This window comes from Typopeltis vanoorti, chromosome 21, assembly GCF_054136105.1.
Source record: "Typopeltis vanoorti isolate ZY-2024b chromosome 21, IOZ_Tvanoo_1.0, whole genome shotgun sequence".
In the NCBI taxonomy this organism is placed as follows: domain Eukaryota; kingdom Metazoa; phylum Arthropoda; class Arachnida; order Uropygi; family Thelyphonidae; genus Typopeltis; species Typopeltis vanoorti.
The window spans coordinates 42908761-42925648 of NC_143569.1; the positions used below are offsets into that span (position 1 = coordinate 42908761).

Below are 16888 nucleotides of genomic sequence, written 5' to 3' on the forward strand. Positions count from 1 at the left end.
TGCACTGAACTGGACACAGTTACGCAACCGATTTAAACAAGTGTTAGGAAAATGGAACAGCATTCGTTCAATGTGTTCACTCAGAGGAAGAATCCTAATAATCAACCGGATGGCTGCGAGTGTGCTATGGCATACCCTCAAAGTACTAACACCCCCCCCCCGAAGACCTTCTCCATCACATTAAAAAGACAATGAAACGTTTCCTATGGAACAACACTAACTGGATAACATACTCTAGACTCTGCAAGCCACTCAATAAGGGAGGTCAAGGCCTGATTTCCCTTGAAAACAAGTTCACATCCTTCAGGATAATCCTTCTGCTAAAGACACTTCAGTCCAATGATGCGTATGTAACCACCTTCGATTACATCATGAAATCATCCACCCGAGGACTTACACTTTCAGCAATCCTCCGAATGGCCAGTTCTGTACCACCAAAGATGCTCTACAGCGGTGGAAAAATACAGAACTTCATCGCACACTGACAGGATCAACATAGCGCCAGCTGTAACAGAACCACTGTTTTCGAACAAAAACAACAAGTCTCACAACTGGCGAGCCATTCCTTTTGCCTACATGGAACTGGGCAGGAATAAGAATCGTAGAGGACCTCCTGACCCAGACGCTAAACTGGAAAACATGCCTACCATTAAAAAACTCCAAAATTGAAAAGCAATATCAACTGATACAAGTTGCTCTTATAAAAGGCTTCCCAGATATCGCTACGCCTCAGAGAATCCGTATTTCTTCTAAAAACTGCGGGGAGCCTACCTTTCATCTTGCATCATATGAAGCCTCACTTCCAATTCTTCAGTCACAATGGTGTGACTGTAATGTTCCTTATTATGGTCAAACTAATAAGTCTATTGAACTTCGTATGGAGGAACATAAAAGAGACATCTCCTATAAAAGATCACATGCCAGTGCCTTATCAAGCCATATTCTCTTCTCTAACAATCCTCACGATGGTTAAAGATACCAAGCTATTTTAAACCTGATTTTACTCCATTCCCCAAGTAAGCAAACAGACAAATAAGTCAAGTTTGCGCCTGCAAGTGTTGCAAGTCTAGCTGACCCGGCACGTAGTGCAAGACCAAGGCAACTCATGGTAAAAGTAGAATAAGCTCTGATCACTAATCTTAATATTTACCCTTAATGCAAAGCACATCTCCTGGAGGAGATGTATGATGCTTTGTATTAAAGGCAAGGGGCCACTACCCAGACCGGTTTCGACCTTTATTGAGGTCTCATCAGTGAGAGCCAGGCTAGGAATACCAAGATTTTAGTAATACAGAGCTTATAAGTATTTTACCAGAATAAGTTACCATAAGGTGTTTTAACCTTATTAAATAAAAATCTCAGGAAGAGATAAGTGGCCCCTTGCCTTTAATACAAAGCATCATACATCTCCTCCAGGAGATGTGCTTTGCATTAAGGGTAAATATTAAGATTAGTGATCAGAGCTTATTCTACTTTTACCATGAGTTGCCTTGGTCTTGCACTACGTGCAGGGTCAGCAAGACTTGCAACACTCGCAGGCGCAAACTTGACTTATTTGTCTGTTTGCTTACTTGGGAAATGGAGTAAAACCAGGTTTAAAATAGCTTGGTATCTTTAACATTTATTATACCCAAGGTAAAATCCTTTCTACCATCCTCATGATGATTTTCAAGGTCACTCAATTTCCTGGGATAGATCTGAAAACATTCCGCTGTCATGATGAATTTGAAAGAAAGATAGTGGAATCCAGGGAGATCGTCCTTAATCCTGAAGATTTAAACAATAATTTAAGCAATAACATCCCTGATAGCCATACTGCTGTTATTCAGTACTGGCGTTCTCGAGAGTCTGCTACCACGCATACAACAAACAATGGCACGTAAAACAGAACAACTTGAATGTTAATACAACGTTTTTTATTTCAATTATGTACTGCAATTTATCTGTGCTTCTCAGTTTTTTACAATCTTCAGTTTTTATTATTGTTTCCTCTTCCTAAAGAGATACCTGATGACTGTAAAAAGCCGAAACTAGTTGTGTTTTTTTATCATTTTCTCGGTTTTTTAGTCATTAAATATCTTTCTAAATGTATCAAATTAACCGAGTCAATGCTCATGAGTGTATATGTGTGTGTGTGTGTGTGTATATATATATATGTATGTATGTATGGTTACCAAGCTATTTTATATATACCGGTATATAAATATAAACTTGGTTTTAATCCTATTTCCCAAGTAAACAAACAGACAAGTAAGTCAAGTTTGCGCCTGCACGTAGTGCAAGTCTGAGGCAACTCGTGGTAAAGGTGGAATAAGCTCTCTGATCACTATTCTTCCTTGCGGAGATGTATGAAGCTATGTATTAATAAAGGCAAGGGCCACTACCCAGACCGGTTTCGACCTTTATTGAGGTCTCATCAGTAGGAGCCGGGCTTAGAAATACCAAGGTTTAAGTAATACAGAGCTTATAAATTTTACCAAAACAAGTTGTCATAAGGTGCTTTGATCTTATTAAGTAAAAATCTCAGGATGAGAGATGGATGTAGAAAGTTTTTTTACCTTTGGAATAATATATGTTAAGGTTACCAAGCTATTTTATATATATAAATATAAACTTGGTTTTAATCCTATTTCCCAAGTAAGCTTAACATATATTATTCCCAAGGTACATGGCAGGAATTTGATGATGATGATGATGAATTCTGGCGAAATCAGAGTTTTAAAAAGAAGTACGCATTAACAGTAATGTAGTCTTACTGACTTAACTTGTCATTACAAGTCAAGTAAATAAGAAGTGAAATTTTATCCAGAGTTATACAAAAATAGTTTTCGGGGTTTTCGGTTTTAATCAATTGCACATGAGTTATCTATTCACATCCGAAGTTCCATTATTATTATTATTATTATTATCATCATCATTTTATTAAACAATTTAATGGAGATGGTAATGAAGGTCTCGAAGCAGGTGTCGGCATCACCTTGTTACTCTTCTGGATAATTGCCAATGGAGAGGTTTGGAGAAATTCAAGCTTTACTCTTGACATTTTCAAGGTATTTTGTCAGATCTCAAACAAAGGCTTTCTGAGTAAGCTTCCCATTCTGTTGGCTCTTTCCCCCCCCCCACTACATTTTGCAATTCGGTGTCCAGTTTCCTCTTTGGTCGCTTACCCAATTTGAGGCGAATGACTTTTACTCTGCCAAATGATAGAATCCTCAAGGTTCTGTTTTTCGCCATTCTGTATGTAATTTATTAATTGTTTTCTTCCACTGAGTGTAAATCTGATTCATAGCTTTCTGATGGTAGTACGCATCATCATTTCGTGGACCATACAATGGGAAAATAAACACGATATCAGGAACATCTATAATTATTTCCTTTAACGATAATTTTTCATACTGTTCTCCAATGGAGGAAAGATAATCGAGTGGACTTCAATCCTTCCAAACCTCATTTTTTTCAAGTTCCATATGATACATGAAATCATATATTTATTATATAGTTATAATATTACCATGTCAATGGTAATATTATAATCAAGAAGAGAGTTCTCGTCTTGGAACAGCATTTTTTTTTCTGTCATAGAGATATAACACCAATGACTACTGCAGTTCCTAGCGAGAACTGCTTACTTCTGCAGAGTGTAGATCAAATCAATATGAAATGCGTATGAAATACTGTTTCTACGCGTCTGGAGTAATGCTCAGACCATCTTAAAATTCCCAGCGATAAGGTATTATTAATACTGTATTTAATTTCACTATTCATAAGTTATAATTTTTGTCAAATAAGAATGGAAGAAGGTTGTTCGTAGAAGGAATGAATGAACAGGAGAAGCGTGTCAGATGAATTTATACTTAAAAATTAATTTAAATTTTAAAATATATACATTAAAATACTACGTATCGTATCATTTTTAAAAGAGCGCTTATTTTTATACGTACAATTCGAACAGATTTCAATTCATCACATACCATAGGAATTATAGACCAATTAGTTTTATATGTAATTACAGATAGGCTAATGGAAAAATTAATTAGGTATCTAGGATCTCTTCTATAAGGATAACACAGGCCTGCGATGGAAAAGTTGTCTGAGAAGTAATAATTGATTCGTATAAATTTTTAGATGATGAGTTAAAAAAAAAATAGTAAAAAATTCCATCACCCACCAATTTTACCCAATTTCTAATTTTATCGTTTTTATTAGTAGTATTTGGATTATTTATTTGGATATTTAAATTCAGCGCATTGGTATTTATTTTCATTCTCCTTTATTTACAGCTAATTAGTTGTATAAGTGCTTTTTTGAAGTGCGTTTTTATGGTAAATAAAGAAATTTCCACGAAACTTCTAATTTTTAACATACGAGAGGCAGGGAGGAAGGAATGAAGATAAAAGTGCAGGTGGCTACTTTGAATCTGATTCGTCGAGATAACTGATGACTTTCCTGTTGTCACAGACACTTACATTTTCTTCTGTGATTCTTTAGTTGAACTTTAGTCGTTGACTATTAAGGTTATCATATTTCTGAAAGGTGGCATATTTTCTAAGTTAGTGTGAAGATTTAATTTAATGTGTTTGGTTTTTTTAATGTTTTTACGTGATGTCGTGTAATGGTGTTGGTGTCATTCGTTAAAATTCGTTTAACTGTGTTTTAAGTGGTGTTTGTAATGGCTTCAAGAGGTTGCAAAAATTCACCTAACAAACACGCACAAAAAGCACCAAATACCCGTGCTTTTTGTGCGAGTGGGACAGCCGAGATCGAGAGCAACATTGGATCAAGAAGGAATGGCCAGAAATAGTCACATTAAAAACCTGGAAGTAAAAATGTGTTACACGAAACTTTGGTTGCTCGGGAAAAAATCCTTTTATCCCCGCTTCACATAAAGCTGGGATTGATAAAACAATTTGTCAAGGCTTTGTCGAAAGAAAGAGAGTGTTTTAAATACATCTGTGCAAAATTTTCGGGATTATCTACAGCAAAATTGAAAGAAGGCATTTTTATCGGTCCGGACATCAGAAAACTTATGAAGGATAAACTGTTTGAAGAAAAAATGGCAACTGTTGAAAAAGAAGCGTGAAGAGCTTTCAAAGAGGTGGTGACCAAATGTTTAGGAAATCACAAGGACCCCAACTATAAAATGATTGTGGAAGACGCTACAAAAATTCAAGGATTTGGGATGCTCCATGAGCTTAAAAGTGCACTTTCTCAACTCACATTTAGACTACTTTCCTGAGAATCTGGGAACTGTCAGCGAAGAGCAAGGAGAGCGATTCCACTAAGACATCAAGAAGATGGGAAGAAGGTATCAGAACAGGTGGAATGTCAACATGATGGCGGACTATTGCTGGATGTTGCACAGAGACGATCCGGTAAAAGAATTTCACAGAAAAAGTTCAAAAAGAAGCTTTGAAGGAAAGAGAAAAAGACACCACAACGAAATATAAAGTATGTACTTTAAAGATTAATCTTTAATTACTTTAATTAAATTTTTTTTCCAATGCTTTCATTCCAAAAATGTTTATGGAAAATTTTAAATACTATTATTTTACTTAAGCATTTTAAAGCTATTTTACTGTAATATTGAGATCCATTTTGTGAAAATTCTTACGTGATAGAGAAAAATGGAAGAGATATTTGAAATCAGCGGTCAAAAATAAATCAGAAACAGTTAATGGTTTCCAGACAACTTTTCATGACTCGAATTTTGCAGGCCTGTGTAATTAATTGAGTAGTGACTAGTTATGGAGAAATCGGCTATTATTAATCTACTTACCTGACCTTACCTTACTTTTTATGAATTCAAGAAGAAAACAGATCAAGAGATTAACTATGGCATGATACTTTTGGATTTCGAGAGTTTCTAACACCATTCTACGATAAGTTTACTGATTAAAATGTGCCAAACAGGTCTTAATGTTCACTTGGTTAGAGAAGAAATTGGAACAGATGATAGGGAGTGTTTACAGAGGAACTCTTTGAACAATCAGATAGTTAGGATTGCTATATACCAGATTTCAGGGTTGGAGTTTTTGTTGTTTAATATATTCAAATGTGATGAGAAAAGTAGTCAAATGATTAGATAAACTAAGTTCTCACAGGTCGATCTTAAAAAGTCTGGAAAAGTGAACAGAAAAGTGAGATTAATGTGAACAAATGCAAGTGTGTGTGTGTGTGTGTGTGTGTGTGTGTGTGTGTGTGTGTGTGTGTGTGTGTGTGTGTGTGTGTGTGTGTGTGTGTGTGTGTGTGTGTGTGTGTGTGTGTGTGTGTGTGTGTGTGTGTGTGTGTGTGTGTGTGTGTGTGTGTGTGTGATTTAGTAATACGATAATACAGTATTAGATGGACAGAGATGTTGAGTAGAGAAGGTTTATAAAAAACTAATAATTACATAGATGTCAGTATTTTGGTTGATAGAGAATTTAACTTCAGGGATCGTACTTGCAAGGCAACTAGATTTGCAAGCTCAACATATTGTAACTTAATTAAAAGAAGCTTCACCAGTTATGAAAAAGGAAGTTATGTTGCCATTATAGAAGTCACTGATGACGCCAGTATTGGATTATGGTTCACAACTTTCCTCACCAAGGTTTTTCAAAGTTTCGAAAGTATTCAGAGAAGCTTCGTTAAGCAAGTGGAGGAACTGTGTAACACATGACAACGTGCTGGTTAGTTGCAATCTGATTATTTTCATCTAACAGGAGGAGAGGATGAATGTTTTGTGAATGTATTTAGGTGGTAGATGATTTTTATCCCTGTCGCGATACCATCACCCTGCTTACTGGAGGCGTGAAGTGGCTTTAGAGAGTGCCATGTTTGGTCTCTAAAGGAGCGTTCAACCTTAGACCTCATATATACAGCATATATATATTAAGCGAAAAAAAAAAGGATGCCAAGTTTTTTGAACTCAAGAATACGTTAGAAATTATGCAGTAATTATATGTGGAAATTATGTCAGGAAAGACTAGGAGAAACTAGGATATTGTCTTGTCTTGACTGTTAAGCTGAATATTATCAAAGGTGGGGAGGAATGAATTACGATCTTCTTTCTTGCAAGGAAAAAAAGGACAAAATCGTGTTTTAGAGTCATTTCTCGAAGGATGATATGAAGATCATGTTTAGGGCACTGATAGTAGACGATCTTGAAGCTTGGGATGTTTGAGCACTACAAGGTTTGTCATAAGAGCACGAGTTTTGCTATCATCAGAAAAACTGTGAATAAGGTTTTAGGTCAGTGAAAGAAGGTCGTTTATCTATATGAGGAAGAGGGTGGTGAAATACAGAGCCCTAGGGTACACTGACGTGAATAGGAAAATCTGAAGAGAGAACACCCTCCACCACAACACTCAATGAACGATCCAAGAGAAAACTGGAAACAATTTGTAACCAAGTGTGGAAGGCAGATCATATGATGGCAATTTGCTGTGAAACGCTATCAAATACCTTGGAAGCGCCAAGTGCAACAGCACAAATTTCTCCAAACCTTTCCCATGACGCGTGTCCAGAGATGAATGATGTAGAAGAGGTGGTCTACTGTGGATCATGAATGGTAGAATCCATATTGCTGGTCACTGATTATTTTATAGCTTTCTAAGTATTGAAGAAGTTGACCGATGATGACCTCCATACTTGTAAAATGATTAGAAAAAGATTTCAAAATAGTATTGTGAATACAAAAACGTACCCAGGAGCAGATATAGGTTCAACCACATTCTAGTTGTTTTTAAATTAAAAGTACGACTAAAAACACTGAGTAAAAATAAAGAAGTTCATCTGGACATTAAATGGAAATTTATAGCAAACTGAAGATAGAAAGGAATGGAAAAATTTCAAGGAGAGTGTTAAAGATGCTGCCAATGCTTATATTCCCCAAGAAGACTCAAAATCGATGTAACCATGGATGAATGACAATGTATTATATATGTTTAGCAAAAGAAGATAAACCAAAATAAACCAAAATATAAATCTTTAAACAATATAATAAGGAAAGCATGCAGAAAGGCCAAAGAAACATGGCTTAATAATAAATGCAAAGAAATAAAAGACCCAGAAGTAAAACAACAAACTCGAGAGGTACACCAACAAATAAAAGATATGACGAACAATAGTTTGAATAACCCACACAACTTTAATCAACAGCAACGATGGAAAATGCTATTTGAAACCGAAGAAGTTAAGAAAAGATGGGTTGAATACATTTCAGGTCTTTTCAGAGATGGGATATGGTTCAGAAACGTGGACAATAAATAAGGAAGACAGGGGAAGAATTTATGCTTTTGAGATGTGGATGTACAGAAGAACTTGGATTCAGAAGGAAAAAAATGAAGTTTTGGAGATGATGGGCACTAAATTGGAACTAATAAAGAACATATAAAAAAGAAAAAAGTACACATGGGTCACACTGTGAGGCATAAAAATCTTCAGAAAGATTTATTAAAGGGAAGAATTAAAGGCAAGCGAAAACAAGGAAGACAGCGACACACGTGGTTCAAACTTAGACTGGCTGGGTATGAACTATGCAAAGAGTAAGGGAGCAGTCAGAAAAAGAAATAGATGAATATCCATGATAGCCAATCTTCTGGATGTGTGTGTGTGTGTTATTTCTTTTATCGTTTCTGTTAGCATAGATTTATAGTATCATTTAGCTATATTATAAATATATATTATATATAGTTAACATTTTAATGATACACGATGCTATTAACAATTATTATTACAGTCTTGTTACATTCTTAATGAGAACGATTTAGTATAAATAATAATAATATGTGACTCACTTGATCGTTTTGCGAAACTGTGAAACCTAAACTGAATGAGTCACTCGTACTTTCATAGCGGCTATCTATCCATTGCTGAAACGTATAACTGAAATCAGAATCAGAACAGTGGCCTAAACTGCTCAATGAAATGAATACTTTATTAACAGCTCTATTATACCTCGTTTACAAAATTCATTTTTCTTATTTTTTTTATTAAAAAAATATCGAATGCCACATGCATAAAATTCGGGACTTTCAGACATTTTCCAGAAAGCTGAACAAAGAAAAAGGATTTCGGGACAGTTGGCCACTCGATCTTCATACCATCGTCTTCAATCTCGGTCATAATTTGTTTAGTTCATTCTATACGTTTCGTTTAAGTTAATCATAAAACAGTTATGGGCGTGTTGTTTTTTTACATGACAAAATAACAATATTGCAAAGATGTGCAAGAGAATAAGTTCAATGATTAATGAAAATTTCATTGTAAAGTTTGAGAATAGTCAGTTGAATCAGCACCAACATTTTACAGGAAATTGAAATGCAAACCTAGCAAGCTTGTAAAAAATAAATTGATAAGTTGGGTTTTCGGAATGTTATGTACCTTCCGCGATGAGCCTACGAACATGGAGATGTCAATAATAATAATAATAATAACAACAACACGCAATACACTTTAACAAAAAAATAAGCTGAGGACACGCCATAATCTGGTGGCGAATTTTTACGGTTTTCCAATGTATGGCAATGAATCAACTTTATAATTAAAAGAATTTCCTTCCGTCTACTTCTCGATTTGATGTAAAAGTGTGTGTGTGTGTGTGTGTGTGTGTGTGTGTGTGTGTGTGTGTGTGTGTGTGTGTGTGTGTGTGTGTGTGTGTGTGCAGTGATGGTACGTCACATGGAACATTTTCTTAGAAAAATCTGAATTTTAAGATTAAAAACACAACTTATTGTTTTTATCTTAGAGATTACTGAAGATGCATTTATGTAAATTCCATCACGAAAGGCTGTGAACCTAGAGTGCATTTGTACTGTGTGGGATTATGGAATTTGATTTAATATTTTCTTTATTTTTTATATTTACATAAAAATAAAAAGAATGGTGGGGGAAATCATCGCCAAGCGTGAGACCACCAGCTTAGCTTGAAGTGGCTTTAGAAAAATTCAGTGTTTGGTCTTTGTAGGGCGTGAGATTTATAAAAATAATTAAATATAAATAAAATATATATACAAAAATAATTAAGCTACACTAATGAACTCCAAAATTAGAAATAAATTTATCCATAAATTTTTCAAGATGATCTCTATTGGAATATCTTGAATTAAAGTCACTTTGTTTACTACCTCTAAAATTATCAAAAATGTCCTTATAAACTAAAAATGAATCGATATTATTAAAAACTTTACGAGTTGTTTTAGTCGATCCCATTTATATTGTGATTAACTAGACATCAACGAAACAACGTTATGCAAAACGACTATGTCGAATAACTTAATTTCCTGTGTTACTTGTTCAAACAAAACATCATCTACTGCCAGTTGTAGCAGATAACGTTTTCTATACATAAACAATAGATAAATGAGCTGCTGGCAAATATATATTTAAACCCATTATGTGCTACTTAATTTTAGTGGCCTGCGATATGCTGATAAATTATCCTTTATTAGTTTGGCCAAACTGGGTTATCTTCTTTCTCAGATAACTCTTCTTATGAATGCAAGCGAAACATCGGTTTGAAGGTTAGCGACCTCAGCACTTTATAAAGGTTAGGATAGAGTCAGAGTTTCTTTTGAAAGAATGCTTTTATAAACGGCTCGTTTATGTAAATATTCCACGATTATAAAATAGCATAAATACTCCCTAATAACATTAACTAGTGTTATTATCTTAATAATGTTATCTTAATCATAAAAAAATTCATAATAACAAATAATCCTAAATAGAAACAGAAATGTGTACATACAGACTTCAGAGCATTTCCTAAAATGTCTGGTACATGTGCAGGCGAAGTTGGCCGAGTCAGCAATAACTAACTACCGTATAAAAAATAACCAAACGACTGTAGATTTTTCGATCGAGCACGAACAAAAATAAACTGTTTTTTTGTTTCTTCTTCGGTCTCTTCTTTAGCAATGTGCACCGTCATTTCGATGAGTAACGCACAATCATTTTCACTTAGATTACAAGCAACATATATTCGGTAATAATTCGTTCAGCCTTTTTTTTTTTCGTCTTGAAATTTCACTCGTATGCACTTCTAATACATTTTTCATACACACACAAACTTTCATTTTCACCAATAAAAAAAGCGTCCTCTGGTTGTTGTATTGAATGAAATATATACATTCCCTGACAGTGCTATAAATTAATAATTTAAGTGACTAAATTTAATACTACGATACAATTTGCTAGCATCCATAAATACAATTCTGCGGTTCGCATTTTTATCATTCACAAACACGATAATTATGCATTATTTAGACATAATATTCAGTTAAAATTCTTTAACGTTTATTATATAATTATAATGATTTAAAGTTCTCATGAAATTATTTAACATTTTGTGAAATAAAAGGCTTTAATATCATATGAAATAAAAAAAAATTAAAAAAAATTAAACTATATGTTGTTTAATGGAATGCAGATATATTGCGCCTTAGATTGCTGTTTACATTGACAATGTGTACAACACTGGGTGCAGGGTGTTTTTATCTACTTATTTGCGATTTTAAAGAGTGGTGTACTGTATTACGAATACTATATATTTACTTGTACGATATAAACATGGTGAAAATATTATAAGGCTTTTTTATTATAGGCCAAATATCATAGTTTTATAATATTTATATTCAGCATTTTTGGCATTTAAAATTTTTAGAAACTACTTACATCATTTCTTGATAACAAAATAAATAACATCTAGTTCAGAAGATGAGGTTTTTTATTTATACTTGGTTGAACACCCAATAAACGGCCCTAACTAAAAATTATTTCAAAACTATAATTTCTGCAACACACACACACACACAAGCTTCTTACCTGCGCTTTGTGGTGCACGTCACCATTTCCTATTCGCCATGTGTTGAAGGCTACAGATTTGGCTTTCACATTTGTATTTCCTCTGTCTAGTGCTCTGTCTGGACAACATTCAAATAATAGAACCCTTTCTGCTACCGATCCCTTAGTTAAGAAAGGTCGAATTGGCACATGCGAGTGATGACGATCTGTAGGCGATAATGAGCGTTCGCGAATATGTTGTTTTTGTACTGTTGTCAGTTTAGGATGAGGTATAGAAGGTGCCGATCCCGGTATTTGTCCATCTGAAAGCCCTTCCATGGACAGAGTTCTTCGATGGCCAGCTCGTTGAAGAACTTCTCTTAATGGCTCTGGATGTCCGCTCTCGGGATCTATCACAAGCTGATCGCCAAGTGGAGAATGATTGGGCCACAATGGCTGAACAGCTGCTCCTTGGCCCGGATGTTGCACATTCTCCCATCGATACTTGGCTTCACTAACTAGGTGTCCATTTTTAGGCTTAGATTTCGTCACTTCCTCTGCTTTTTGCGTACACTGGGAGTTTAGAAAACGAGTTTTAGCATAATCTACAGGAGAAAGGATGAATTCTTGATTATGTTTAATTACAGTAGTACCAGTTTTGGAGGGAGAGGGATCATCACCATAACAGTAAGTTGTCTGTGCATCTTGCCTTGGATCTTCTGATATAACCAGCTGACTAGCACTACGGTGATGCAATGAAGCAATATCTAAATCTTTATAATGGATACTGGGATAACTGGATGGACGAGGTTCCCTTGGATAAGGAATTTTTTGCTCTGTTCTTGGACGCACAGCATTAGTTGAGGACAGATCTGTTGATTTGGACGTGGCACTAGAAGTTTTTGCAGCTGCACTAGTCATGGATGAATTAGGAGTACTTAAGGACACTGAGGAAGATGAGGGTGTCCGAGCTCCACCTGTCCGGGTCGAAACAGATGGGATTGTATTAAATTTAGTGGATGGACTAATAGAGGGCTTTGTTACAGATGGTGTAATTACAATATCCTGTAATTTTTTCACAGATGTAACCGATTGAGCAGGTTCGCTAGGTTGTTTACTTGTTGAAGAACTGTCTAGGTGTTGGGTAGGATATATCTCTTGTTTCTTTTGCGTGCCTATTTTTAATTGCTTTTGGATTTTTTTATCAGGGGAAGATGATGTCGGTCCTTCTTCTTTTTCTTTGGAGGCAAATTTAGTTATCTGAGCTTTTACTCCTGTCTGTTGATATTCGGGAGATGATTTTAGTAGGCGAACTCCCTTATCTTTAGAATCTGTTGTTTCTACCTTTGATATCTTTTCGACAGCAGAGGGCACCACTTTCTGTACTTCCTGTGACGATAACTTAGGGTGAATTTTTCTAGTTCCCGAATCCAAAATCTTGGCAGGAGATGCAGACATTTTGGCATTGTTAGAGACATCGTGGATTAGTTGCTTCTCTGCTGCTTCTCTGTTGTCTTTTTTCTGTGTCACTATGTCCAATTTTTTTGTTGGTGCCGAACGTCCTCCTTTGGATGATTCACCAAAACCTTTTTTATCAACTGTTGAAATAACTCTTTTTGTCTTTTCCTGGTCATCTTTTTCTCTATTGCCTTTTGTTTTTTTATCTCCTGTACTGCCGGAAGGACGTAAGAATGTTATGTGCCCAGAAGAGGCCCCAACTTTTCCACCTGACTGGGGTCCAGAGGAGATTGGGGACTGAGGACTTAATGTGTCGACTTTCGCCAGGTTGCTGCTTCTAACGTTTCCACTTTGCGAGTCGCTTTTTTTTCGGGCAGCAACACGTATTTTGTCTTGAGCGACGAATGTACTCACAAGAGCCTCTAATTTCCCCTCTAAATCGGCTGCTAAGAGTTCTACGGGATCTAAAATCTCAAGGTCAACTTTAGGAGTGGATAATGGAGATGTAGTCAACACTTTGGTCGGTGTAGATGACTTTGAGCTCGATTGACTACTTTTGGGAGTTACAGGAGAAGGGGGATTGGAAACAGTTTGTGGTGGTATGGAAAATGCTGGGAGTTTTAAAAGGGGCGAACATAAACCGTAATGTACGGCTCTACAATCAGTAGCCGATAGTTTCGTGGGCTCGGGACAACAAGGGTCGTGTTCCACAGCATGTACAGAGCGACTTCGAGACAGATCGACGACAGCACTTCGGTACCACGTGACAGAACTCACCACGTATGTACAATTGACATAGTTATTGATCATAATAGGAGCGTGAACAAAGAACAGTTTTATAACTTCGCTGAGCAAAAAACAACAAATGCTAAAACTTATCACATACTCACTATATTAGCAAAAGTATCTCTATTTCACTTAATTTCCATTTGGCACTAAGGACTGAACGTGAAACACATCACGCTATAGATCCACGAGATGCGCGAGACAAGATTAATCCACAGTATAAAGAAAGAATATTTAAAAAGTTGTATCCGTATATGTTGCACGCTTTCCCTCTTATATTAAATGATTTCACATGCACGAGCCGTTCACCTGCCCACCGAGTCACGCATCTTTCCTCTCTCACTTTCCCGGTCACTTCCTGCACACACCAACGGGGCAGAGAAGCGGACAGTACCGTCGCTATCACTGGCCGAGGATATTCAACACAACCATACAAAGTTTCCTGTTTAGAAGCTATTCAAGGCTTTCAGACCGAAGCAAGTTTTATCACACAGTCGCGCGCGCGCCACTATAAGTGAACGAGCCACTGGTATCTCCCTTGTCGGATATCGACTGCGACGGTGTCATCGTCACGGAACCCGATGTTGCAGCACTATGGGGCGGCGTCCCGTTCGAGCTCTGAGCTGGCAAGGACCGTTGTTAAGAGCGTCTAGGAGCCATATAAGGGAATGGCTGTCTGCGTGGGGGAAGAGCAGTGACGTGCCTCCGAAGGAACCGCCATTAGTTGTAAGGTTTAATTTTACATCTGGCGGCACGAGCTTCCTCATCTCTTCTGTATCTTCATCCCTAGCGGTCAAAGACGGAAGCAAACGAACTCCTACAGGAAGGATGGAAAGAGTGGAGACGGTCCGAAATGGTATAAGGAAAAGTAGTACTGCACTGCGGATAAATTCCGGGTTTGGCAGTGAGGTTTTCGTCGGGATGTTGGGAGGTCGTTGCTGTTTTATTTACTTTCTTTGCTAGGTGCGGTTGGTTCCTTCAGGGCCAAAGGGAGTATCCTGCATACGCTGGCAACAGGAGGCCCGGAGTTTAAAGGGGATTAGCCCAAACAGTTGAATAATTACGTCGTTAAACTACAGGCAGGTCATCTGATGGGACTAGATAACGGTTTCAGATTTTCGATTTGTGATGTGCTGTTGTCTGTTGCATATCGGTGTGATGTATGCTCTGGATACTTGCTTTACACAGAGCATTATTTTGGATAGGCGTAATTGTCTGCAATTTTTTAAGTGTTGTTTTATTGTTTGGCTTGTTGAAGTTCGAAGTTTCGTAAGTTTGCTTATCACGCATTACATTCGAAAATCAAAAGTGCAAAAGAGGGAAGATACAACAAGGCACGAAAAATTGCTCTTAAGATATGTTTAAGGACAATTAAGAAAATACTAAACACATTTAAACCTAAAAACGTAAACTTAAAACCATTCCATCACTTGAAGAATTTGTCGAAGAATTTACCGTTTTAGTATTTGTATAGAGTTTGATTTTCAGACGAAACTGCAAGCAGTTCTCTAGTAGCCACTATTGGAGAACTGCAAAAAAACATATTAGCTCTTTGGAGTATTCTTTGCTCATTCTTCCTGGTTTAACACTGTTATGATCCATCGACAGCCTTCTTATTTATCATTAAATATAAATTCATTTGCAGTCATTTCCCTAAAATCTACTGAGAGCCGCCTTCTAATGAATGCTATATTAAACATAAGAAATATATATAATTGCATATATTGGTATATATGCAATAGATATTATTGTAATAATATGAAATATGCAATCTTGGAGTGCTATAAACTCAACATTCAAAAAAAAAAAAAAAAAAAGTTGGCTAGTCGACTATACAACACAAGAAAATTCACACGTTTAGACTGTATTAATAAAAAAAAAAATAAAATAAAATAAAGCACAAGAATAGCTAAAATAATTTCCTTTTGCTGCACTTAAAGCTTCCTCATGTTGAAATAAAGATGGTCAAAATATTAGAGAGCGAATAATGTATTCATAGATTATACTCATATATCATCGAGTACAATGGTCAGTCCTTTATGATGAAGGACTATTGGTGATCAAAATGAATGAATAAATGCCAGTTTGGCATACGTCGGTAGATATGGGAGAGAGAGAGAGAGAGCTTTTATAATCTGGAAAGCAGAAAATAATATTCACATTTCCCACAAGTAGTTACATTCCAATAATTTACTATCTGATAATGAGAACATGTCTTGGCTCCAGCAGCCAAATTAACAACACTCCAGTTTACAAAACTTTACTTTTTTGTAAATTGGTGTCTATTCTATAAAATTTCTTCAGTATCTATTCTAAAAACCTCTTTAATAACATATACTCCTATCATATTTCCAATTTTATTCCTATCAACTGGTTTTTGAAGCCCACAGACCTTCAATCTCTTCTCATAGGAAACATTCCCAAAATCTGACAATCTTTGTCACTCACCTCTGAATCCTCTCTACTTCTTCATCACCAAGCAATCCAGGCTACGAGATCCGTGCACAGTAGTCCAGATGTGGTCTCATTAATGCATAATTTAATAATCAAATTATAAATGTAATTGAATAAATTTAAAAAAGCCTGTGTAGCTCAGTGGATGTGGCGTTTGCCAACCACGGCGCTTGGCCGCACGAAGGAAGACTTGGTTTCGAGTCTAGTCGGCGACTAGAGGAAATTTTTCAAAGCCTTTTTTCGACCGGTTCCCGAGTTAGTCGATCTCTGGCACGGGCAAGCAGGTTTTTCCTCCCGGAAACTCGGGTTTTTCGTCCTGTAAACTCAAGAAAATCGACCGTAGAACCCACATTATTTCAGACATTAAATATATTGTGTTAGGGTTAGGGACCACGAGATGGCGGCACATTTGAGCCGTCTCTCATCACTGCGT

General features: G+C 36.3%; 1 protein-coding gene across 2 annotated transcripts in view; it reads right to left on the minus strand.

The window, feature by feature from the left end:
- The window catches only part of LOC150094790 (uncharacterized), a 275693-nt gene extending 261008 nt beyond the window's left edge, over nt 1–14685 (minus strand). For both annotated transcript variants that reach the window (XM_090410853.1, XM_090410852.1), the window contains exon 1: nt 11800–14685. In XM_090410853.1, the coding sequence (XP_090266979.1) occupies nt 11800–14025 (2226 nt within the window). In that variant the 5' untranslated portion in view covers nt 14026–14685. The remainder of the gene's footprint in view (nt 1–11799) is intronic.
- Between the last annotated feature and the right edge of the window lie 2203 nt (nt 14686–16888).